The 26,142-nt window shown below is 49.4% G+C and overlaps 1 protein-coding gene across 1 annotated transcript in view; it reads right to left on the bottom strand.

Annotated features, from left to right (window-relative positions):
* The window catches only part of Kcnn3 (potassium calcium-activated channel subfamily N member 3), a 144,786-nt gene that overhangs the window by 37,105 nt on the left and 81,539 nt on the right, over window positions 1-26,142 (bottom strand). Inside the window, exon 3 of the mRNA XM_059265688.1 lies at window positions 19,079-19,497. Coding sequence (XP_059121671.1) covers window positions 19,079-19,497 — 419 coding nt within the window. The remainder of the gene's footprint in view (window positions 1-19,078; window positions 19,498-26,142) is intronic.

The following is a 26,142-nucleotide window of genomic DNA, read 5'->3' as shown; positions in this document are numbered from 1 at the left end:
CACAGGCCTTGCCCAGATCCCCAGGCAGGTCAGCAGAACCAGGCAAACTGTTGAAAGAGGCCAGGAATGAACCAGGGCTTTGGAAGAAATGACATTTCAACGTTGTCATTTCATTCCTCTATGGGGCTCTGCTGTCTTGGTCTTGGTTTTTACTCAGCTCCACCCACCCAGAGCCTCCGTCCCTGTCTGGGAGTCTTCTCTCTCCTGGTTGAGCCTCTCTTGACAACTGCCGTCAGTCATGGAGCGTGACTTGTAGGCAAAAGGCTTTCTGAGGGCTGAGTTCCCATACACAGGGACAAAAATAAAAGTAGTTGGGATTCTTGCAAAGTATTTCCTCTGTGATCTTAGAAGCATTCTATTTCTCTTCGCATTTTATTTCTGGAACTATCTCCATGAGGTGGGTAGGGCTGGATCATAGCTTTATTCCAGGAAGGTAGGTAGGGCTGGATCGTAGCTTTATTCCAGGAAAAAACCACCACTGTTACCGTTTATCAAGTACCAGCTCGGAGCCACGTGTGCCCAAACTGTTCGCACTCTCCGATCCATGAGATGAATACTTACCAGTTCTTGTTTCCTGACTGGAAACTCAGCTCCACTCAATTAGGGGATGTGTACACAATAAAGCATTTGCTTGAGGTGGAGGTGCATGCCTATAATCCCAACACCCAGGAAGCTGAGGCCAGAGGATCAGGAGTTTGAAGATAGTCTGAGTTGCATAATAAGTTCAAGGCCAGCTTGAGCTACATAGCAAGACTTGGTCTAAAATACAGAACAACAAAAACCTAGGGTTGGAGATAAACCTCAGAGGCAGAGCACTTGCCTAGCACACGGAAGGCTCCAAGTTCAATCTTCGCCACCTCCCCCAAAAAGTAAATGAATAAAGCCTCAGCTGAGTGGTTGCACTGGGTGTAAGCTTGCATTTGCCTGAGTCCACAGCCCGTGCTTGGCCATATGATGCCTCCAAGAAAACAAAGGCCCAGGGAAGTTGGGTGGAGAGGTTGCTGGGGCCTTCTCCCTTTCTGAGCCCGGATCTCTATGAAAAGGACTCTTGTAATTAAGAGCTAGGGTTGCCCTGTTCAGCCTTGTAGGTTATGTACAGCCCCAGGAAAGGACATTCACAAAGGCTTCAATGGCACCCCCTGGTAGGGACTACTGCAGAGACCCTGGTCCTGGATGGAGCCCTAGAGGAAAGAAGGGGGTTTTCTCCTCAGAATGAAAAGCAGGCACCCAGGCAAGCAAATTTCTCACCTAGACAGGGTTAGTGTGGGAGGGAGGGGGGGATCACTCTGTGGCCAAGAACAAACAGGAACAGAAGGAGGGATGCCCTGAAAAGGGTTTCCTTGCTCATTTTCCCAAGGGAAAGGCGTGAGCGCTTTGGGTGGGAAACCTCCCCTGCCATGGAGAAGTGGGTGCTGAGGAGGAACCCTGGAAGCCAGGGGAGATGGGAGAATTCCAGCTGGCTGAGTTTACAGCCGTTAGAAAGCCATGGAGAAAAGGGTCATTGCAGAGGCAGGGACTGCAGGCCAGGCCAAGGACAGAGCTAGCCTTTGTCCTCATCTAAGGACGAGGCATAGGGCTCCCTGACCACAGTATCTCCTTCTAAAATGTTTCCACGGGCCTGGGCATCACATCTTTCCAAGAAAAGGATGGCCAAGTGTAGCAGGTAGTAGGTTCTTAGGAGCTAGCTCCAGTCCACTCTTCCCACTGCCAATTCCCTGAAACTTTAGTTGGCATGATTAACTGGAAGGTTCTGGAACACAGCTCAGACATGAAGCTTAGTACTTGCAAAGGATGGAGACAACCAATCACACTCAACTTTTCCCCTCAAGAGGAGTTTTCTTGCTGGATAGACTTTCAAGTCCTCAAAGACGGTGTGTCCCATGACCCACAAGAGCAGCCTCTGGAGGCAGTGTTCCTTGCCGGGACCCAGGCCACAGCCTTGGGCCTCTTAACCATGGGGGGTGAAAGCTGCCAGCATTAGAATTCCCTTTTCCTGTCTCTTGAACTGAGAGGGGCTTGCTGGAGGAAAGTGAGGGGCAAGACAAAGACGAGATGAACCACAGAGATTTCTGTCAGCTGCAGGGCCAAGAGGGAAGGTGTGAAATCTGTCCCTCATGGTACCGATCACTAGGGGCCTCGTGTCCTCATCTGGATGAAGGGCAGGTCTGTGGCTGTGATCTTTGGAGCACTGTCTTGCCCTTCACTCAGCAGCCCACACTGGCAGGGCAGATCAGGCCGGGCAGTGAGTGACCATCTGCAGTACCCTCGGCTCTTCAAGGCCATCTTTGAGAAGACAGGTTCATGGAAGCCTCGTCTCGAATCAGCGCGTGATCACACTCAGGCTTGGTGGCAGGTGCCTTTACCCACTGAGCCACCTCCCTGGTCCCTGTTTCATCTTTAAATCACACTCTGCCTCCTTGTCTATCTTCCTTCCCACTCCCAGAGCACCTGGAGCTGGGCTGGTTACACAGGCAGAAGCCAGGAGGCCTATGGCATCTCAGGAAACAAGACAATGTCAGGGGCCAGGTCAGGTGGGGACCCTCAGGCTGGTTTTGGCTCCCAAGCCAGTAAGTGACTTCCTCTGATGGCTCCCAAGCCAGGACTTCGACACTGACCATCATCTGGGATCCACGACAGGACAGTAGAGAGGATTCTGGCCACAAAACCACTGAAGAGTAGGAATGACTACCCTCTTTATGCAAGTTATGCAAGTCTGTCTGTCTGTCTGTCCGTCCCCCTCCTTTCCCTCCTCTTCATCCCTCCCTCACCCCAGGGAGGCCTCAGGATTCCTTGGTCCTAGTGTCCCTGGCCCCAGCTGTTTTAGAGGAAGCAGCCTCACAGAAGAAGGTGCTTGTAACATGTTGCTAGGCAACAAAAATGTTGCCTGAAAACTACAGCCCACCTCTAACACTTCCTAGGACTGGGAACCCTCAGATGAGAGCAGAGAGGCGGGGAACAAAGGAGATGCAAAGGGGGGGATGCTGGAGCTGGGGAACCCCAGGGCGAAGGCAGTGAGGCTGAGAGGTGTGCGAGCCAGGCATGGCGCAGATGGAGGAAGCCTAGCCAGGAGCCAGCTGGGTGGTAGCTTCCTGCAAAGCATCCTCTGTCTTGTTTCTGTCCTGTCTGCTCTAACTGGGGATGAGGTGTCATTAAGGAAGATGATGGTGATGGCTGACTAGGGATTTTTATTAAACACCCTTTGAGCAATGGCCTGATTCTCCACTGGCTTTCACAGATTCAGAATTATATTCCAAAGCAAAGATGGCCTCAGCCATCACCCACACCTGACATCTATTTGCTTGTTGGCCTAGGTACCTGGGGCTCCGTGAGTCTGGGCCAGAGCAACACACACGATACCACACCTGGCTGCCAGGGGACCCAGGCCAAGTCAGAACCTGCCTTATGCACCTCCCCAAGCCTCCGTCCGCATCTCCAAAGTGAGAAGGTGACTCTGCCCTGCCCTCTTCACAGAGTACTGGGAAATGACAAAGGAAACCGAAGGGCCAGGGGACAGGACGGCACCCCTCGTCTGTTCTAGAACCATCCCCAGGCCCTGCAAGGGCAGGGTCTGGCAGCCCTTGTGAGGTGACCTGCCGACAGCCACCAGAGGCAACGACATAGGACTTCAACCACAATGGGAGGGCCCCAACTCTTCCATCAGAGAAGTGGGGGTGACCTGCAGCAACCATCCACCACTGTGAGAAGTCAGGGTAGAGCAGAGCCTGCAGCCAGCACCAGCAAGCAACGGCCCCTTCTCCTCCTCAGACTTCTAAGTCCAGCTGGGTCCCAGCACCCTCCCTGTAGTGTACTTTGACAAGCTGGTCCCACAGTGACAGGCTGTAGTCACAGGAGACCATAGTCTAGTTTCTGAAATAATGGACAGCCTCAAGATAGGTCTATTCCCTACATAATATCCTAATATAAATTATAAACAAGAGCAAAACACATTAAGAATGTCGCTAAGGAGAACCATGTCTGTTACATTTGACAAAATAGTAATTAAAAGCTACTAACCAGTCAGCCATAGCGTTTATTAAGCTCTGTAATTTTGACAACATAGGTGCTGGTTTTGGTTTGCATTTTCTCAGAAAAAGTCTATCCAATCACAGTCCCCCCTCCCCAGAGAACAGTGGGCCATTTCCATCTGTGCTCCCGTATGGGAAGTGGGTCTCCTCTGAAAATCACTATTGTTGTTTTTTTTTTTTTTAATCACACCAATCATAATTTTTTTGAGACACAAGACAGCATGCCCTCAAGAAATCATAAAATAAGCAGTTGGCTCAAACTACAAGACAAACCTAATTCATTCCTCACAATATGCTCTCTCCCCTGCTCGCTCTCGTCCCCAGCACAACCAGCCCTGCCTTGGGCAGCAGGAAGCCAACAGCCCCAGGTCTCAGGCCTCCACTCAGGGAGTCCCCACATCCTCCTGCACAGATGGGATCCCTCTGTTCCCATCTTGTCCCTTGCCCTGTGGGTCAGGAGAAGCAGAGAAGCACGTGCGCTGCTTTGGGCTCTGCTGGTTTCTAGAGTCACCTAGGGAGGAAGCCGGGCGCTCAACTCCCGTCTGGAGACCAGGAACACCGGAAGGCCCAGGGCCTGGTCAAGAGCCAACCACAGTCCCGGGCAATGAACTGAGGGTCATGGTGGGTCCCTGCTCTGTGACACAATGAGCCCAGGCTAGCTCTCTTCCCTCCCACTTCCCCCTCCTTTCCTTTTCTCATTGCCTCTCTCTGTTCCAGTCTCTTCTTTCCCCTTTCTCTTTTCTATTTCCTCCCCTTCCTGTGCTCTCCTGAGTGTGTGTGTGTGTGTGTGTGTGTGTGTGTGTGTGTGTGTGTGTGTGTGTGTTCGTGCATGTGTGTACATGTCACAGCACATTTGAAGGATGATGGTTAGAGGACAACTCACTGGACTCGGTTTCCAGTTTTTTACCTTCTACCATGCAGGTCGTCAGGCTTGACGGCAAGCCCCTTTTCCCACTGAGCCATCTCAGTAGCCCTTTCCTGTTTCTTCTGTTTTTAAAGACAGGGTCTTATTATACAGTCCAGGCTGGCTGGAACCCACAACCTCCCTGCCTCTGCCTCCGGGACCTCATGGTAGAGATGCTGTATATAGGTTGGGTACCACTCTGGCAGCTTGGGCCCAGGCTGCCTCTCTCCAGTGTGATGGTTTTCACTGTGAGCAATAAAGCTCCCATGAGGAGTCATGAAGGTTATTGCAGTCACTCACCGCAAGGACTCGGCTAGTTTACCCTGGTTACTGGGCTTGGGCAGTGGAAGCTGGAAGACTCTAAATTAAGGAATATGAATTAATCTTCTGTTGGGAACACTGAAGTGTAGCAGAACTAGAAGCTTCTACAGACAGGGAAACAGCAGGGGTCAGTGCCAGCAGATGTGGAGAAAGGTGAATTTGAAGGGAATTACGGACAAGAACCACAGAGCTTGAAACCCTTCATGGAAGGCTGGGTGGGGTAGGCGTGGGCGTGGGGTAGCTAACGATGTTGACCTTGGAGACAGCTGTGGCCCATTCGCCCATCTTCGCAAACCTACTGAGTGAGCTATGAACACAAGTGATGAAGACTCCATTTCCCCAGCCCCAGGAACGACCAGTGGGAGGGGCATGCATCCATAAAAAGCAGAAATACATTCTTTTTCTGCTGGCTAGAAGGAAGATGTGATGGCTGGAGCCCCAGCAGCCTTCTGGAACTGTGTGGAGAAGCCACGTCTCCAGAGCAGTAGGGCAGCAAGGGAGGAATCTCTGTCCCTGATGTTGTCGTGTGCCCGTCTTGCTTGGACTGACCCTTTTCCCATTTTCTTTTGCCTAAGAAAACTTTATTATTTTGTGTAAGCTATTGTAAATTCTTCGTCAGAGTCAAAAATCTAATATGATAGACAAACAACAACAACAACAACAAAAAACGAAAACTGATTAAAAAAAAAAAAAAACTCCTGAGAAAAACAAGAGTTAAAAATAGAGAAGCAGAGAGAGTTCAGGGCAATGTGAGGGTCCAAGCACAGACCCGATGCCTGGACGCCAGTGCACAGGGACACACACGGGCACCACTCCTCACCAGGCACGGGGTGTATTAGGATGAAAGCTCCTCTAAGTCACTTGCGCCCCTTGCTCGGCCTGCTGCCGTGGGCTCCCTTGATCTCTGAGAGGTTTTTTTGCTCATCAGTAAGGCGCTGGTGATGGTGACAGTCGTCCCTGTGACTCAGATGGCTCCCTCACAACACTAAATGTCAGCCCTCAACACAGTGCTCAGTCCCTGTGGGGCTGAGGTGTGCCCCTCCCCTCCCACTGCAGCTGGGGTTCCTGCCATGGAGATGCGGGGCATGGTGGGGGCGCTCAAGCACCTAACAGAGCAACCAAGGGTTGAACATGGAAAGGTGGGCAGAAGGCAGATTTCGTGTCTGGACTAACATCCGCTGGGAGATGGACATGGGATTTTTTGGTCATGGAACTTATCCCTTCCCCTTCCTTCCCTCACCATCCAAGGATTCCCCACCTTGGAAAGCTTTGAACACGGCCTTCTGTTGGGAGCATAGCCCTTCTCAATGTACCGGAATGTCCTTAGCATTCACTGGAAGAACAACGTAACTCCTTGACTGTGGCTGGATCCATTCTTAGCAGAGTGAGAGGGGATCATTATGGGGGCGGGGGGGGGGGGCTTGCAACCCCTTTCCTCCAGGTGTCCCCAAAGCAAACAGCTTGGAGAAAAAAGTGTCATTGCTAAAGAGAGTCCAGCTTTAGCACCACAGGTCAATGGACTAATTGTTAGGACAAGTACTGCTTCCCCAGTACACTGACGGGGGGGTGGGGTGGGGGGGGGGTGGGGGGGGTACTCCAGCAAGGCTCACTCCTCAGGAGCTGGGGGGGGGGTCCTGAAAGGCTCACTCCCTCAGGTAAGGATGGGGGGCATTCCTACAAGGCTCACTCCTCAGGAGCTATCCTGTACCCAGAGCTCAGAGTTGCCATTGTTAGGAAATCTTCCTGATTTCCATTTCTAGACTCTTCTAAGAGATGCCATCCCTTAACTGTAACGCAATTTATAATTAATGTGCATTTAACATAAATAAAAGTATGAAGAAAATAGCAACAAATAAACAGTTTTGCTGTTTGAGTGTCAAAAAGTAGAAACATACTGTGAATGGAAAAGGAAAAACACACAAAAAAATGTGAATCAGAAATAACAGAAAGAGAAACTCAGCTGTGAAAAAAGTGAGGGATAGGGGAGACACAAGGCAGGCACTTGAGATCAGAACTCTAGTGCCGCTAGGGATGTGGCCCGGGGACCGGTGGCCCAGTGCTGAAGTCACCCTGGCGGCAGCCCGCTGAACCTGGGCATGGCAGCACCCTAGAAGACTCAGGCTCAGGGGAGATTTGGGCACAGCAGCCCCTGTGGCCAGGCAGGTGCTGTTCTCACCCAGGCCGCACAGCTCAGGTGAGGGGACAGAGGACAGAGAGAATCACCTGCCTTACGTTGCCCCACCCTCCTTGCCAGACCACTGCCTCTCTTTCTGTGATTTCTGAATGCACCCTAACTTGCAGTATTCCCGGGCCTTCCCACCAAGCAAGGTGCCAGGCAGCATCTGGGAGACCACCCCACTCCCCCCACACACACACACACCATGGTGTCACAAGCCCAGGACACAGTCATTCCCAGGGAGGCTCCAGCGAGAGGACCCACAAGGCTCTTACCATCCTGCCTGTCTCTAAGGCCATTGGCTGCTAGACAGGAAGGGGAATCTTCAAGAAGGAACTTCAACGGCACTTTCAAGGGAAGTTAAATATGAAAACTATGCGGCCCGACCCAACCCTACTTCCCAAGCCCTGTCGATAAGACACTAGAGTTCATACAGAGGGGAAAATGAGGGGCTTTGTCAAAATTGTGAAAGCCAGCCGCCTCTCTCGGTTAAAAATCCGTGTATAGTGTGGAAATTGTAAACCAGTTGCACTGTCTTTTCTGTCAAAGGGTTAAACAAGACAAAACATCATTAAAAAAAAAACTTTTTTAACCAGTCACTTGCCAGAATTTCAAATTCCTCCAGGGTCAGCACTTCCTGAAGCTAATATATGTGCACAAGGTCGCCCCTGGTGCCCAAGATGCCATGCTGCTTATCAACACGCTCTTTAGGTCGACCCCAATGTGAGGCGCCAGATCACTTTGTGTTAGGGATAAGGATGCAGACGCAGCCCCACTACTGAGTGTGTGTGCCAGCCTGCCTGCCTGCCTTGGCACACCTACACCCTCCTGAAAGACTTTGTGAGCCCAAACCCATTTCTTACACATAGACACAGTCTAGTGAAAACACAATAAATCTAACCAAAAGAAGTTCTATTACATCCCATGGAGAAAAGAGCTTGCTACTGACATGTGTTCCCAAGCATTTCTGTGCATGTGGCTCGCCTGTAAGAGGTGGATGGTGGCGTGCTGTGCGGTGCTAGTCTGTGCTCCTTTCCCAGATCTTACATAAGACTACATTAATATAATCATTAAAAGACTGACTTTTAAACACTGTTGCCTAAGAACTCACTGTAAACATTGCTATACCCTATTTAAACATTCTTTAAAAGAGTCTATTTTTATTTTACCTGTATGGGTGTTTCGTTTGCCTGTATGTAAGTACACTATGTGCATGCAGTGTCCAGAGAAGCCAGAAGAGGGCATCGGATTCCCTGAACCGGTGTTACAGACAGTTGTCAGCAGCTGTGTGGGTGCTGGGAACTAAACCCAGGTCCTCTGGAAAAGGAGCCAGTGCTCTTAACTGCTGAGCCATCTCCCCAGCCTCTTTATGTCAGCAGTTAAATCCTAGACGTTCACTTCGTTTCTGATTCTTTGATGTTATAAACATCATTACATTGAAGACTTCTGATGTCAGTTTATCGTTCCATTCAAGGAACTTTCTAGGGTTAAAGCTATAAACCTGCCAGGGCTTTCCAACCAGCTTGTTTCCAGAAAGACAGTGCTAACTCCCTGCCTGCTTTCAGGGTAGGACACAGCCTCACCCCACCATCAACAGGAAGACCTTAGCGGCACCAAGTTAGAGCTTCATGATGTGCTCCGTGCTGTTTTACTGGCAGAAAACTCACGGCTCTCTGGTTAGTGACCGGCACACTGTGTACTTTACGTTGGTGACTTCCTCTAATTCTCTGCTGTGGCTGCCTTCAGTGGGGAGGTAAACTGTGACCGATGCCCAGGACCACTTTGGACAATGAGATATTTCCCTCTTGTCACATTGTTACAAATATTTTTCTTGAGTAACATTTGCTTTTAAATAGTTTTTTTCACTTTTGATCTATCTATATATTCATATATATATATATATATATATATGTATGTATGTATGTATATACACACACACACAGTGGGGTGTGGTTTGCCTTCATGTATGTCTGTGTACCACTTATGTGCCTAGTGCCTATAGAGGCCAAAGGGGGCATCAGATGCCCTGGAACTGGAGTTAGAAATGGCTGTGAGCTACCATTGGTGGTCCTGGGAATTGAACCCAGGTCCTCTGGAAGAGCAGCCAGTGCTCTTAGCCACTAAACCATCTCTCCAGCTCTGGCTTCTATTTTTTTTAAAGGAGAGAAATCTTAAATTGTATTTATGGTGTAATCAAACGCGCCTCCTTCCCTTTACGGTTCTTCTCTTCTGAGATGGTCTGTCTTACATTACTTTTCACCCCAGGATTGATTAAATATTCACTTTGATTTCTGGCTCCTGTTCATATTTCTTCTCTTCTATCTGACTCTTTAATCTACCTGGAATTTATTTTGGCGGCTGGTGAGAGGTGGCGTGCCAATTTGATATTTCATCCAAGTTTCCAATTTCCCCATGAACATTTATAGAATAATCTATTGCTTCCTAATTGGTTTTCTTCCTCCATGATTGGGTTTTCACACCAGGATGTATTTCAGGGTTCTCCATTACGATTCATCGATCTATCGCTACTGGTTTCTTTAGTAATGAGTAATGCCCCAGGGACTTAATGACTCTTTGTTTTATAATACATTTTAGTATCCATAGAGAAAGTCCCCCTATGGCTTCTCTTGTAAGAGTCAAGCTGTTTTCATTTATTGATTAAAATGTCCTGTGAATCACTCGTTATTTCCCCTTAAAATTTCTAATTTTGCTTTCCAATACAGCAAAAATTGATTAAATTTGGTAACCTTCAGATTTGTAAATCCTGTTTTTAATATTCATTAGTTCCTGTTTCTTCATTATAAATTTATTCTGCTTTCTATCTAAGGTTTGTTTCATCTTCTAATTAATATAGTTTCTTTTCCTTCTTCATCTCCTTTTCTTGGCCTTTTGAGACAGGATCTTGGTATATAGCCCTGGTACTTAATATGCAACCCTGGCCAAAAACTAAAGGCAATCCTCCTGCTTCAGCCTCCTGAAGAATGTACATAGACATGTGCTACAATACCTGGCTTCCTTCTTCACTTTAAAAAATATGTATTTATTTTTTTAAAAACGTACCAGTGTTTTGCCTGGGTGCATGTCAACGCACCACATGTGTGCGGTGTCCACAGAGGCCAGACAAGGACGTCAGCGTTATGAACAATTGTGAGCTGCCATGTGGGTGCTGGGATTTGAATCTAGGATTCTGGAAGAGCAGCAAGTGCTCTTAACCACTGAGCCATCTCTCCATCCTCCTTCACTTTTAACAATGAAAACTGTGAAGAGTACTTTTCATCTGAGTACATAGTTCTCCATCAAAACTTTTAGAATTTCAGATTTTCTTTCTTATTTTTTTATATGTGTGTATGTATGAGTGTGCGTGTGTGTTTGGGGGGGGGGTGCATGTGTACATATGGAGGCCCAAAGCTGATGCTGGATGTCTTCCTCAATCCTTCTCCACCTTATATATTGAGGCAGGGTCTCTCAGTGAACTTGGAACTTGCCGTTTTGGCTCATCTGTCTAGCCAGCTTGCCGGGGAGATCCTGTCTCTCCTTCCTGAGCGATGAGATTACAGGCGGGCTGTCACACCCACTGGGCTTTTACGTGGGTTCTGGGGATCCAACCTGGTCCTCAGCTTACCTGACAAGCTTTACCACCACGCCATCGCTCCAGCCCCCAGACTTCCAACCTCATCTTTTTTTTTATTCAGTGCTATTTTATTTTGTTTCGTGTGTACTGGTGTTTTACTGGCACGCATGTCCATGGTGGGTCTGGTGCCTGCAAAAGCCAGAAGAGGAAGTCAGAGATCTTGAAACTGGAGTACTGGGAATGGAACCCCGGTTCTCTGGAGGAGCAGCCAGTGCTCTGAATTGATGAGCCATCTCTCCAGCCCCCTTTATCTAGGATGTTAAATGGTTCCTTTGAAGCACATAACAATTTGTGCTGTGTAGTCAGCCTGGCACTGTCGTCCTCTGCTTTGCATTGACATAATAACTCTTCGCTCTTACTTTTTTCTGGGTCCCTTTGCTTTAGCTTCCTCTTCTTAAAATAGCATGAAAACAACTTTTGCTTTGAAATCTCATCAAAGTGAGGGACATTGTCTTTTAATTGAGGAGGTAAACTCAACTAATGTTGATCATTATAAATTTTAGATTTGGTTCTCTCTCATCGGGTTTTGTGTTTCTGCTCTTACATTTTCCGGTCCCGAGTCCTTGTTTCTTCTGTCTTAACCCGATACTTGGAAAGTGCAGTTGCTTAACCACCTCGTGACTCAGCTTCATCCTGTGTGAAATGGGAATGTCGCAGTCCCCAGGCCTCACACAAGTGAGGTACCAGTTTAGGGGGTGGGGGACAGCTCATAGCTGATGCTACTCTTATCCTTATTGTATGGTTTTAAAGTCCTACTTGTGGGAGCCAGAGAGGTGGCTCAGTGGTTAAGAGCACTGGCTGCTCTTCCAGAGGACCAGGTTTGATTCCCAGCACCCATGAGGCAGCTCACAACAGTCTGTGACTCCAGTTCCAGTAAATCTGATGCCCTCTTCTGGCCTCCATGGACACTGCACAGACACACATAAAATAAAATTAAATAAATAAATCCTCATTTTTAAATCCTACTTGTGGTAACTTTAACGTTTAAATTATGATTTCAACCATATTTTTCTGATGACTGAGTTTAAGTGTTAGGGATTAAAATTCTCTACATCAGATGATGGATTCAACATGTTTTTAACTAAACCCCTCAAGCCCTCCCATTTTAAACTTCTAACGATTTGCAGGCCCCTAATTATTGTTGAATTACTGTTTTTATTTCATGCACCTACTCCGTAGAAACTACTTTTCCTTTGACATTAAAATTCGGTTTGGCAACCATGCACAAATGTCTTTATTTCGTTTTTTACAGTATAGCTCTGTCCACCTCTCTGGCTTTCACATCAGTCTATTATTAAGATCTTAATTGTTAGTCTTTTCTTCTTTCATTCAAATGACAGAGTGGGTCACACAACTGCAAACCCTGTCAAGATGTTCTACCGACTCTTAAAATGTAGTGGATCTGAGGAAAACACAGCTGTGTTGTTCATGGGACTCTCAGGTGGCTAATTGTATGATTTAACCCAGTTCCAGAAAAAGTGATGTCTAGAGGTAGTTCCTATCGCCCTTCTGATTGGAAAGAAGGTAGTGTTTTTTATTTGCCCCGTCTGAGTATCTGTTACCCATGACCATTCTGGAAAAGTTTTCTTCCTGTACGTCTTTGATTATACTTCTGTCCAAACCTGGATTTGACAGCCTCCATCTCTGGGCTAATCATCCTTTCACTCACCTCTTCTAGATTCTGAAACAACTTTGGAAACTATTTATTTGTTGTTTGTGGAGGAAGGACCAGTGTCACCGCCCATGAGGATCAGAGGGCACCTGTGTGAGCTGATTCTCATCCCACCACATCAGTTCTGGGGCACTAACTCAGGTCACCAGGCTTGGCAGTAAGTACCCTTATCTACTCAGCCCTCTCACTGGCCCGCTGAGAAAGCTTTAACATTGGCCCTCTACATTCTACTTTTAAAAAAAAAAAGCATCACGAATGCGGATTTTCCCCTTTAGAAAAGCAATTTTGATTTTCAGGAACTCTGAGCATGTGAACCAGATGTGTTTCTATTCCTTTTCTGCCGTCTTCCTCACACAGAGACTGTTCTTTTCTTGCACCGCAAGGCATAGCTAGTCTCCTAAGGGCGCTTCGGGTTTCCCATCATTAGCATCCTTTTGCATCCTCCTTTTTCTCCTCTTTGATGCTGCAGCGGGCCCCTGCAGGACCTGGCTGGGCAGCAGGACCACCTTGACTGACTCCTGCCTTACAGAAGACCAACTTCTCGTTTCTCCAGCTGGAGGCAGGACCAGAGGAGAGCTTCATCCAGTGCTGTGCTTTCTGATCCATCCTCTGACTCCCTCAACCATCCATTTACAAACATTTAAAATCACAGACTTCCAACAGTAAAAAATGTTGAGCATACGCTGCTCTCCTTTATGTGTGCATGTATGTGCATATATGTACATATATATGTATGTATGTATGTATGTATATATATATAATAAGTTGAACACTTGTATATTGAATACAAGCTTTGGTTATCTTAGATAAAATAGCTAAGGCTAGAAGCTCTTATCATTTTTTTCACACAGTCCCCCATGGGATTTTTGCACCAGGTCTATACTAGAATCTGTACCCCACCGAAGGGCTCCTCACAACCGCAGTCCCGAGCCCTGTGCTTTCAAGCTCTGCTCAGCTCAGCTCAGCGCAGGGACTTCCTGGACTCCCTGCAATGAGCACCATCCTTCAGACAAGCTCCATACTGCTCTCTTCAAGTCAAAGCCATAGGCCCTCTGTTCCCTTCTGCTCCTGCCTCGGAGCTTCACTAGTCACTAACAGAGAACAAGAGTACGGGTTGGTCCCTCCTCCTCCTCCTCTTCTTCCTCCTCCTTCACAGTTCTGGGGATCAGCTTAGGGCCTCATGCATGCTAGGCAAGTATTTTCCCTGAGCTGTAACCCCAACCCCAGAACTGCCTGGTTCTCTCTGGCTCTATAGGCCAGATCTCTAGAATCAAACTCTTCATTAAAATATCTGTATGAAAACAATTCAAATTCACATAGTCAAAATCAAACACCTGCTGACAGGCCTGAGACCCTGAGGCCGACAACCTGCAGGGAGCCATATAGACTGTGGAGCCTCAGAGTGGAAGAGCCCAGAGGGGTCCAGCCATTTAAGAGGATGGGGAGGGTTTACTTGGAAGCAAGACACAGCCTGTGTTTGTCAGTGCTGTTGGAGGCCTTTCTGCTCCTCTCAAGGAGACAAACACACACGTGTGGGCTGCCAGAGTTGCTCAGGGTGTGCAGGGAAAGCCGACTTCCCCGGCCTGATGCCCTGGGACCTGGGGCCTCCACTGTTCCCTTTCTAATGCTGCTTGGCATTTGACAGTGTTTAATGAGGAGGTTCCTGGGGTGGCCCTGGGAGGCCTGTGGGAGGTGGGCATGCAGCCAAGAGAATCCTGGAGAATGCTGAGTGCTGCAACTGTCAGGCACTGTCAGAGGCAGTGGTGTAATGCCTCTCTGGGGTCCCGGCAAAACAAGCCGAGGTTGCCACCGCCCTCCGGGCAACCAGGTGTTGCTCTCCCAGCACAGGGCTCCTCTGCACCATTATTAACGCCTGTCTGCCCTTGGCAGGAGATGTAAAAACATTTATTGGCCTATAAAAGCCAACTCCAGATAGGAGAAATGACTTCTAAAACGCATCTTGCTGAAGAGGGATTTCCATAGCAACTTCAGAAGTGTGTGCATACAGCTAGAGACAAGTTCAGCTGACGGAAGCCACCTGGACCATATGCAAACCATGGTCTGGGTGGCAGCAGCCAAAACAGGTTCTAGAACCTGTCGTGGTGCTTAATGCCCTCGACAAGTCACTTACCCTCTCTAACCAAAGGTGACAGAGTCACCATCAGATCAAACTGAGAGACATCAAGGCCATCTTTTCCATATCCCTCTCCCACTCTGGTCCAACTCTTCAGTTTCCCTGTCTCAATGTCTCAGCCAGTCATTCCTATGGTTTGACCTTGGGAAGCACAGGGTCACCTACAGCTCTGAAAGAAACTGGCTGGCCATTGTAAGAGAGTTCTGCCTGATTACATGAGTTCTGTGCATGCTTTCATGGCCCTATAGATCAGACTCTGGGCAAGAGTCAAAGATCATGAGATGTAGAGACAGAAATTTGGGGATGGGGAGGCTCTCAGGATCAACACGGGAAGCAGGGCACAGGTGGGGGGGTGCAATGGTAACAGAAACCCCAGGTGATCCCTTAGGGACCCCTAGATGGCCCTAGAGAGTTATGCTCTAGGAGGCAAAGGGCTCTGTAAACTCTCCCCTGACAGTCAGTGGGTTCCGGCCGCCCCTGAGTAAGGGGTGTGACCCTGAGTCAGGCAGTTCCCTTGAGAGATGGCATTTCAGGTGAAGGCGGCGAGTGCCCCCGTCAACAGAGGGTGGAGCAGGTGCACTCCAATATCCAATGCACACACACAGGCACACACAAATGTACGTGCACACCCACACACGTACCCATGAGCACGCCCAGTACACACACACACAGTTGCACAGACATACATGCATGTATGCACACACATGCGCACTTCACTGGACATGAAGTCAGCCCTGGAAATGGCACGGCAAGAGTGATCGAGGACACTGACATCAGAGAAGACCAAACAGCAAGTCTGGCATTTTTTTGTGTCACCACAGTGGCCCTCAGACCTCAGGCTGGGGGAATGACTAGGACAGTCTGGAGCACAATTTCCTGTCCCTGCGGGATCCAGCCTGGGTTGACAAGATAAATTTGAAGTTTGGGGCGGAAATCAGGCTTGCATTCTGGCTGCACACTTGGGAGCCCTGTGACCTCAAAGCAGCTACTTTCCAGCAGCCAACCCCAACGTGAGGACAGTCAGGGCCCCTCGGGTCTGGGTTAGGCTGGGATAGCATGGAGCGTGAGATACAGAGCCAGCAGAGGAGAAGCAGGAGCCAGGGCACTGTCCCTGTGCTCGCTACCACACATCTAACCCACCCCAAAGCCTGTGATCACAAAGCCTATCCCTAGAGGCCAGGCTAGGGCTGCCTCCCTTTGTTTCCTGATCTTCAGCTGGGGCTCTTGAGCCATGCCTGCGGAGAAGCAGCTGGGAATTCCGTAGCAGCACAGGCTAACCTAGCTCGACAAGGACTGCTCTTGTTTAACCTGGGCTAACTCAGGCTAACCCAGCCTCATGCATCTTGATGCACGCTAACCTTGTCTAACCAGACTAACCCAACCTGGACCTGGGAGCTTTGGAGGGTATTAAACAGCAGTTATGATGCAAAGACTTCTGAAAATGAATAAATAAGTTGCCATACTTGTGACAGTTTCAATGAGCAATGCAACTCCCTGGTAGGTATCTGGTTGTATGTTCAGGCTGTCTGTTCGTCTGAAATGCATGCCAGACAAGGGGCACAAACATGGAAAACCTGAAGTGCCCGCAAGGGCTATACAAATTCAATTATCACTGTTGGTAATCTTGGCTTCTGAAGATTAGAAAGGAAAGCAGGGCCGGGCGGTGGTGGCGCACGCCTTTAATCCCAGCACTCGGGAGGCAGAGGCAGGCGGATCTTTGTGAGTTCGAGGCCAGCCTGGGCTACCAAGTGAGTTCCAGGAAAGGCGCAAAGCTACACAGAGAAACCCTGCCTCGAAAAACCAAAAAAAAAAAAAATAAATAAAAAAAAAAATAAAAAAAAAAAGAAAGGAAAGCAGGATGAATATCAGTGGGCATTTGGTAGGAGTCTGTCTCTTCTGGTTATAAAGAAGGCAACCACCAAGTCCCTGAGTTACCTGGGATTGTGCGATGCATGCCATTAACTGACTGCCATCGCATGGCAAGGTACAGTTTGCAAGGGTGCTTTGCTTGACTTGAGCAATAAATCCATACAGTAGGCATCATTCTCCTTCATTCATTATTGAAGCTCAGGGAGGCAGAGGGACTGGTATTCCTCAGCAGAGAGTCCCACGTGACAGCCAGCATGGTGGCACACACCTGTCATCCCGGCAGGAGGAAGCAGGAGGAGGGAATATGGAAACAGAGGGGTCACAAGTTCAAGGCCAGCCTGGACCACCCTGTCTCAAATAAACAACAAAACAGTCTCATGAGGGGTTTGGGGTTGGAAGCAGACAGAGCACTCCTTTCTCTGTCACGGGAATGTATTTGCCAGAGAAGGTTCCAGAGGAAATGTTTAGTATGGATCCCTGCTTGGAGAAGAAGCTCAGCTGCTGAGCTAGGGTAGGGCTTTAGAGAGCCGAGCGGTATGGCTTTGTGGCTTTGGGCTCTCTAGCAGAGTCCCCCAAAATGGACAGTCACAGCCTCGTTCTCAGAGGCTGCCCTCTCATTCTGAGGACCATGTTCTGGGCAGCACAAACGTCTCAGTCTGAAATCTGAAAGCCATACTCACAGACTCCACACCCCAAAGACAGTGGGAAATTTAGTTCATGGCTCCCATGTGAGCCTACTCAAGCCAACTCTGCTGGAGTTCTCTGTCCTGTTTTATATCTTCTCAGATATGGGCACATGGAAGAGCTGCCAGCCAGCCGTAAGTGCTGATGTATTAAGGACAGCTACCGGGATCTGTGTAAGTAGCACGGATTTTCTCCGTGCCTTCCCACACAGAGAAGCTCTCTACCCCTGGAGTGTGGCTTTATTCCATTTCAAGTACCCCCAGGAGCATGGCTTTATTCCATTTCAAGTGACTTTTACTTTAAAATGAGGAAGCTACAGCTTCTCGGGCAGACTCCAGAGCCCTTGCCTAGATTTGGACTCTGTATGTGAGATATGATTAGAATGAGATACGGCGTCAGCTTGAGAAAGACAGGTGTCTCCAACAGGGCCTGAGGGTGGAGGAGGGAGGTAGTATCGGTCCTAATGGGAAGCCTCAAGGGTGACTGTTCTGAGAAGTGGCTGGTCACTACAGAGCCCTGGGTCTCAGGGAGGCCACAGTTCCTTCCTGCCATCATTGGTCTGAATCACCAGCCCCCTAAAAATCTTTCCTGAATCTATTTCACCAGCATCATGATTCTCCAACTTTAAAGTGCATATGAATCATGGTGAGAAGCTTCTAGAAGGCCAGTGCTGAGTCAGTAATTCTGGGGTTAAGGCCTTGTATTCTAACAAGTCCCCCAATGAGGCTGATACGGTCAATTTGTGGACCGAACCTTGAGCAGAGACATATTAGTAGTGATGTGTGATTGAAAAAAAAAAAAAAAGATCTGTGAGCAAAATAATTGTGGTGATATATTGTGTACCCTAATAAAATTTGCGTGAAGATCAGAGAAGCAGAGCAAGCCACAGCCACCACCTCTTACCTCACCAGCTCCTCAGCCTGACAGAGTCTCTAGCTGGAAGGGATGCTTCTGCCGAAAAGCCTTTAGTTCCTGTCTCCTCAGGCCTTGTATACCTTCTCCGCCCAGCCATCACTTCCTGGGATTAAAGGTGTGTGCCACCACTGCCTGGCTCTGTTTCTCTCCTAGACTGAGTCAATCTCATCTAGTCCAGGGTGGCTTTGAACTCACACAGATCCAGATCCGTCTGAATCTCTGCCTCTGCCTCCCGAGTGCTAAGATTAAAGGTGTGTGCCACCACTCCTTGGCCTCTATGTTTAATCTAGTGGCTTGTTCTGTTCTCTGATCTTCAGGCAAGTTTTATTAGGGTACACAATATATCACCACAAATAATTATATGAGGAAATTTGAACTAGGCAAAAATGAACAGGCTTCATTACATTGCAGGACTTCTTAGAGCTTTTTAAACATCAGCAAGCATCATTAATCTCCAAGAGGAGAGCATGCAAAACCTTGTAAATTGGTAATACTTCTGGTGAAGATATAACCAGAAGGCCTTGACACACTGCTCTAAAAGAAAGAACAAAAGTCAGTTCTGTGTATTTTTCCAGCTTACCTGGGTTCCAGTGTTCCAACATCCTAAGCCAGGATGCCCTCTTCTCATTCCTATTTCCTCCTTTGAGGTATATGAGAACATTCCTGCCTCCTCCATCAGCCCTTAGACCTGGGCCTCCCTGCTCCCCCTCCCTTCCCTGTTCCGAGTTCAGAGGCCCCCTGGAATACCTTTCACAGACTCGCACGGTCCAGGCGGCGATGATCCACAGAGAGATGCTGAACACCAGCAGCACCGTGCCAGGACAGATGGTCATGAGTGTCTTCATGACGAATCTGGTGTTGAAATTGATCTTGTTGAGGGCCCCGATGCTTCGGGATGAGGCATCGGTGAAGAGTTTGCTGTGTAGCAGCATGACTCGGGCGATCAGGTACAGGCGCAGGAACATGGGGATGGACAGGATGATGTCCACATCAGCCTCTGCCCGAGAAGGGGTATAGGAGAAGGCCAGGCGTGCGGTCCAGAAGAACTTGTACTCTCCAGGAATGGGGTGGATGGCACACACCAGCATCTCCAGGCTGATGTAGAGGATGCGCTCGTAGGTCATGGCTATCCGCCAGTCATCTGCACCATTGTCGATCACAAAGAGCTGGAGGAGCAGAGAGTGTGTTAGTGTGGCCAGGACAGGTGAGCAGGAGTGTCCCAGAAGACGCTAATGGGGTTCCGTTAGCCTGACCACCTCGGGGCAGGCTGCGCTTCCAGCTGTGGTGAGTGCCCCAGTAGAGCGTGGAGACCTGCCTGGGTCGGCTGGATATCTTGGCCAAGACGCCCACTCTCTGCACCTTGCACTCCTCCTCTGGAAGTTGTTTCCTAGGATACCATCATGTCTGTCTGCCTGTCTGTCTGTCTATTTGAGACAAGGTCTCACCCTGTAGCCAGCTAGCCTCAAACTCATGGAAGTCCTCCTGCCTCAACCTCTCCATTAGCTGGGATTACAATAAGCCAGCATGACAAGCTGGATATTGAGATTTATAATCAGAAATAGTACATTTGGTCTTCAACTTGGCTGAGGCATGAGCTACTAAAACCCCAGGAGAGGGCTGGGGTGCAGCAGAGCATGCACAAGACACTGGGTTTGATCCCCAGCAACACACACACACACACACACACACACACACACACACACACACACGCCACCACCGCCGCCGCCGCCGCCGCCGCCACCACCACCACCACCACCGCCATCACCGACATCACCACCACCACCACCACCACATGCATATAGACACATATGTACACACCACACACATACACATACACACACACACACACACACACAAATACAAACACACACAACACACACACCCCATACCACACACACAATGAATGAGCTTTAAAAATGATGAGTCTTTGGGGGGCTATTATGTTTTGTTTTGTTTTGTTTTGAGACAGGATTTCACTATGTAGCTCTGGCAGTCCTGAGTTTTGTTATGTGGACTAGGCCGGCCTTGAACTCACAGAGATCTACTTGCTTCTGCCTCTCCTAAGTGCTGGGGTTAAAGGTGTTCACACCTGTCTATATTATTTAGTTTAAGCCCAGGGCTTCACACAGTGTTGTTTGTCACTAAGCCCGGTCGCCAGCACAGTCAAAATCTCCTGAATGCCTGTGTCATGACTGAGTGACCATGCTGTGATTGCTTGGGGAGCACTGGCCAACGTTGGGATGGAAGCTAGGAAGAGAATGGCTATCAGTCCCACCCTCCCCAGGGTGGCATCAGTGGCAAAAGATTTCATCAAGTGTGCCACACAGTGAGCTTCTGCATAACCCAAGGCCAAGGTTTGGAGAGTTCTAGATAGCGGGACACACGGAGGTACCTGGAAGGCAGCACGCCCATAGAAGCTCCAGGGGCTCTGTACCCTTCCCACTGTCCTGCCCTGGGAGTCCAGTCCAGCTTGTTGCTAACAGGATTCTCTGAAGCATCCTGAAGAAGAATTGTGCAAGTGTTTCACCTGGGTCCAGCAGATAAATCAGGTCCCAGGTCACAGGAACCCCAACTCACAGCTGGTCAGTCAGCCCCGTGTGGGCTTTGGAAGTGGGGCCAGAGCTGAAGAACCAGGCCAGTAGCCAGTGGCATCGAATGCGAACTTCCAGTAGAGTGTTAGAGCTGGGTTAAACTGCAAAGCATCCCTTTGGTGTTCATGTTTGGTGTGTGGACAAACTCCCACAAATCCTAAGAGCAGAGAGCTTCGCTGGAAGAGGACAGCGGGAGGGGCAAGCGATGGGTCAGTCTCTTTCTGCTATGCCCTGCCAAGCTCCCTTCCAGCGTGAAGGATCCAGCCTCTGTGTGTTATTTTATGCTAAGGGGGATTAAGAGTGCTTTTGTGTTTAAAAGGGAAAAAACAAAAACAAAAACCCCACATCTCTGAGTCTCAGCAAGTGTGGCTTGATGAAGAGGGGTGTCTCCTGAATCATGGGGCTCACAGGGCAGACAGGTTCCTGACCCCAACCCAGAGGGGCAGGAAGTGTCTGCTGTCCACCCTACACTCTTGAGCAATGCATAGAACACTCACTGCATGGCTCCTGAGCCTAGTACTAACCAGTTCGGTAACCCTGAGCGCGTTACTGAACCTTGCTGCCCCTCCATTCTCATCTGGGGATGTGACATCTGCTGCAAGCAAGCCAGAGAGGCTACCATGAGCACATTGCATGTATCATGCACAATGGTATGCCCGAGGTACAGTGAACCCCGCCTAACACCTATCACACTATTAGCTATTATGAGCAAAGCGGTAACTATTAGCTATTGTTAATATTAGCTATGACTGTTATCTTTTAGCCTTGCAAAGGTTAGTACCTTGGTCTTTCCATACAAGGACTGGGCTCAGCTATGTCTCCATTCCTTTCTGGTACCAACCTTCTTCAAAGCTTTGAAGAACCCACTCCAGCAGGCATTCCCTGGATACCTACTATCTGCCTCGCCCATACTCAGCTGAGATTATGTGGGGAAGGCCCAGCCTTTGTCCCCAAGGAAGCCCCACTATGGGGTCCCATGGTGCTTGATGACTGTTCAGGAACTGCACTTTCGCCTTTCAGCAAACTCAGTCTTCTCTGAACAGAGGAGCCTTGAAGGTCCCAAGCCACTGGGGCCTGCCTAAAGCTGAGGTGATAGCCAGGACAGTGGAGGTACCATCACATCCCATGTACCTTCCTGACTACCACCTGCTGCCATGCACCCCCATGAATCCTGCCCAGAGCCCTGGGGAGCTGCTGCCTTCCAGGATGGGAGCTGCTGGCCTTTAATGAAGAGCTAGGGGGGAGGTCTTGTGGCCTAACTCAGCTGGTGCTCTGGGGCAGAGAACCTCGGAGGGCAGGCATCCACTTGTGCATCGTGAACGGAGAGTGACCCCTGAATCCTGCCTTGGATGGCCGGTTCAGGAAGGCCAGCGAACAGTCAGCCTGGGAGGGGAAGATGCCATGCTGTGGCAAGAGCTGGGGAAAGATGAGTTTAACCTCAAATCCAGCATCCACAAAGAACAGACGGCTGCACTATGTGTTGAGGGCTGGCCAAAGGTTAGATGAACTAAGCCTCCTTCCCTGGCCGCGTCTGCCTGCATCAGACTGCCTCCACCTCCTCCAAGGTCTGGGCCCCACCACAGGCCTTCATCCTTCTCCGCTGCCTTCCTACGAGTCACTCCATCCGAGGAGGAAGAGAAGACTCACGCTGCCTGGGCCTGAGGCCTCCAGGAATAAACCCTGAGAGTCAAATAGTCTCTGGCACACCAGATACAAATAGAAGGCAAGCAGGTGAGTCACATGATGTAGACAGTGTGTGGGGGGTGCGGTGGGGGAGTGCTTCTTGCTTTTAGTGTCTGCCTGTGACATTTGCATGCTACGAGATCAAGTTCCAGACATGCTAGCAGGCCTTGCATGCTTGCACTGAGAGGTAAAGGAGGTGGCTGTGGAGGGACCAGACTCCAATGTCACTGAGCCTCAGCTTCCCCCTCTTCCTGCCCTGGGACCACACAGGGCCATAACGAATGTGAAACTCATAACCCATGTCTTAATGTGTTAAAGGCAAATGTGTTAAAGGCCTGCTGTCTGTTGGGAATAGAGCAAAACCACCAAGCAAGGCCTGATGATGAAGGTCAGCAGGGGAAGTAGAGGCCGCCATGAGAACACCTGGCAGCGGGCCTCTCATCAGGAGTCAGCTGGGAACAGGGAAAGATTCCAGCACAGCACCAGGGGAGCTTCCCTTCTCTCAGTGCAGTGCAGCCTGGGTTTTCCCAGACCCAGATCCATCAATTAGAAAGACAGATCTATGGCCATTCCAAGGCGTCTGTCTGCTCCTAACTGCAGTCCGACAGCCCGAGTCATGGCAACATGACTATCTGGCCAAACTCTTTAAATACAAAATTAAAGCCTTCCCTCCAGTGATAAAGAAGCACATTCGGTTGCTATAGTAACTGGGTTCACGCAGTAGGAACTGAAGCAATGAGTAACAGATTCTTTTGATTGCTTGGTGGGGACTGAGCTGGTCCATCATCTAAACTGAAGGATGGGGTCTCCACTGAGCTCCACAGCTCCACAGGAAAGAGCTGGACTGGGACGGTGTCCTACCAGCGCTCAGGTGCCCTATGTGCTTCAGTTTCCTGATGCAAGGGAGATGGGGGCAGTCCTGGGTAGTCAACGTCAGAGGCTGGTGAGCTGGATGGAAGCTTCCCACAGCCAGGCATCAGACTCCCTGAGTCCGTTTGACTGTCTCCATTACGGGACAATTCACCTGTTCCTCTGCACTCTACCGACTCTTCTCTAAGTAGGTGGATCACAGAGCTGACTGCTGGGGCATTTTCAAGCAGTGTGCACTTGGGGGAGGTTGTTTGGAGTAGAGGAACAAGGAGAACTATTTCAGGCTACAGACTGAGAGCACCTGCTAGACAGGCACCATGGCAGGGTTTGGTGGCGCTGCAGAGCCGGGCATCTCCCAGCACATCCCAGCACATCCCAGCACATCCCAGCACATCCCAGCACATCCCAGCACATCCCAGCACATCACAGCACATCACAGCACATCACAGCACATCACAGCACATCCGTGGCTCTCCTACATGGGACAGCCTATGCCTTGTGCTTTCTGCCCCTGGAACCAAGCTCTGCAGTGTGACCTCACTTCCTGCAGATGCACCCTGCAGCTTCTCAGCCTCCTGCTCATTCCCTGCCAATCACAAGTCCCAGCTATTTATTGGTCTTTACTGCGTTTTCGTCTGTCTTGTCACTTAGGCCAGTGGCTGTCAGTGTGGCTGCACATCAGAGCCACTTGGAGCCTGTTAAAATTCCCTTTGCCTTTCACCACAGGAGCATAGCACAAGCAAGGGGGAGGGAGAGAAAGGCGGGGAGGGAGGGAAAAGGAAAGAAAAGCATCTCCATGCCGAGGTCCATCCTCAGACCAAGACTGGGTCTGTGGGAGGGGAGGGCTGATGTCTGAATCTGTGGGAGGGGAGGGCTGATGTCTGAATCTGTGGGAGGGGAGGGCTGATGTCTCTGTGCAGTGGGGTGGGCTGACCCTGGGGTTGTTCTTACTCTTGTTTCTGATAGAAGGTCTGTTACGTAGCTCAGGCTGTGCTTGATCTTGCTCTCTTCCCACCTCAGCCTCCTGGGTGCTGGGATCGCTCCCCACAGGTGATACTCAAGTGTGGCCAGGGTTGGGACCCAGTGATTACAGCTCCCTTGATCTCTACTACTGCCCATGCCTAACCTCAACCTTAGCATGTAGTAGATGTTTATTAAATACTGCCACTTATATGACTTTGGGCAGACAATCTTCCCTCTCTTGCCTGTTTCCTCCTCTGGGGATGAAGAATGGTCCCCAGCTGGCATTGTTTTAGGCTTCTGTCTGTGGTAGTTTGAAAGAAAATGGCCCCCAAAGGGAGTGGCACTATTAGGGCATGTCGCTTTGGTGGAGTAGGTGTGGCCTTGATGGAGAAGCGTGTCACTGAGCCAGTGGGCTTTGAGGTCTCATATATGCTCAAGTCACACCCAGTGAGATCAACCACTTCCTGTTGCCTGCAAGATGTAGGACTCTCAGCTACTTCTCCAGTACCATGTCTGCCTGCACGGCACCATGTCCCACCATGATGACAATGGACTGAAGCTCTGAAACTGTAAGCCGCCACCTCAATTAAACGTTTTCCTTTCTATGAGTTGACATGGCCATGTTGTCTCTTGACAGCAATAGAAACCCTAACTAAGACACTGTCACTATGATAAAGCATCAGGACCAGAAACAACTGGGCAGAAAAGGGCTTATTTGGCTTACAGGCTACAGTCCATCATCAGGGGAAGCCATGGCATGGAGGAATGCTGCTCACTGGCTTGCTCCCCATGGCTCACTCACTCATCCTGCTTTCTGATACAAGTCAGGACCACCTGCCCAGGGGTGGCACCGCCCACTGTGCCATGTCAATCATTAATCAAGGAATGTCCTACAGACTTGCCTACAGGCTGTGTAATGGAGGCATTTCCTCTGCTGAGGTTCCTTTTTCCCGGATGACTCTAGCTTATGTCGAGTTGGGGCAAACTAACCAGCACATGCATCCTGTTCAGAGAAGCCAGAATTCTGTGGTACTGTCCTGCTGGTGTCTCCGACCTGACCCGAGTGTTCTTGGTGCGTGAGTTCCTCAGCACAGGGCCCATGCTGGTTCACTTACTTACAGTGCCTGGAATGGTTCTGGCACATTGTGGCTTGAAGCCAATTTTTGGTGAATGAGGAGGAAGGGGCCAACGACTGCTTTATGAAGAATCCAGAATGGAAACTCCTGCAGGAAATTCATCCCTAGGCCCATGACTAACAAAGGCCTGATGATACATTTCATGCCATGGAGGATGCTGTCCCATTCCCAAATGTGAGTCCAATCTGCAATAAACTACCTGTGGTGGTTTGAAAGAAAATGCCCCCCATAGACTCACAGGGAGTGGCACCATTGGGAGGTGTGGCCTTGTTGGAGAAAGTGAGTCTCAGTCTCTTCCTGCTGCCTTCGGATCCAGATGTAGAACTCTAAGCTACCCCTCCAGCACTATGTCTGCCTGTGTGCCGCCATGCCTCCCACCATGATGACGATGGACTAAACCTCTGAACTATAAGCCAGCCCTAATTAAATGTTTTCCTTTATAAGAGTTGCCGTGGTCACGGTGTCTCTTCACAGCAACAGAAATCCTAACTAAGACACTGCCCCAGGCGATCTCCAACATCAGAAAGTTCTAGCGCTAACCTGGAACCAGCATCTCTCATTAATTATT

This window comes from Peromyscus eremicus, chromosome 6 (genome assembly GCF_949786415.1).
Source record: "Peromyscus eremicus chromosome 6, PerEre_H2_v1, whole genome shotgun sequence".
In the NCBI taxonomy this organism is placed as follows: Eukaryota; Metazoa; Chordata; class Mammalia; order Rodentia; family Cricetidae; genus Peromyscus; species Peromyscus eremicus.
This window is presented reverse-complemented; position numbering and strand designations above follow the sequence as displayed.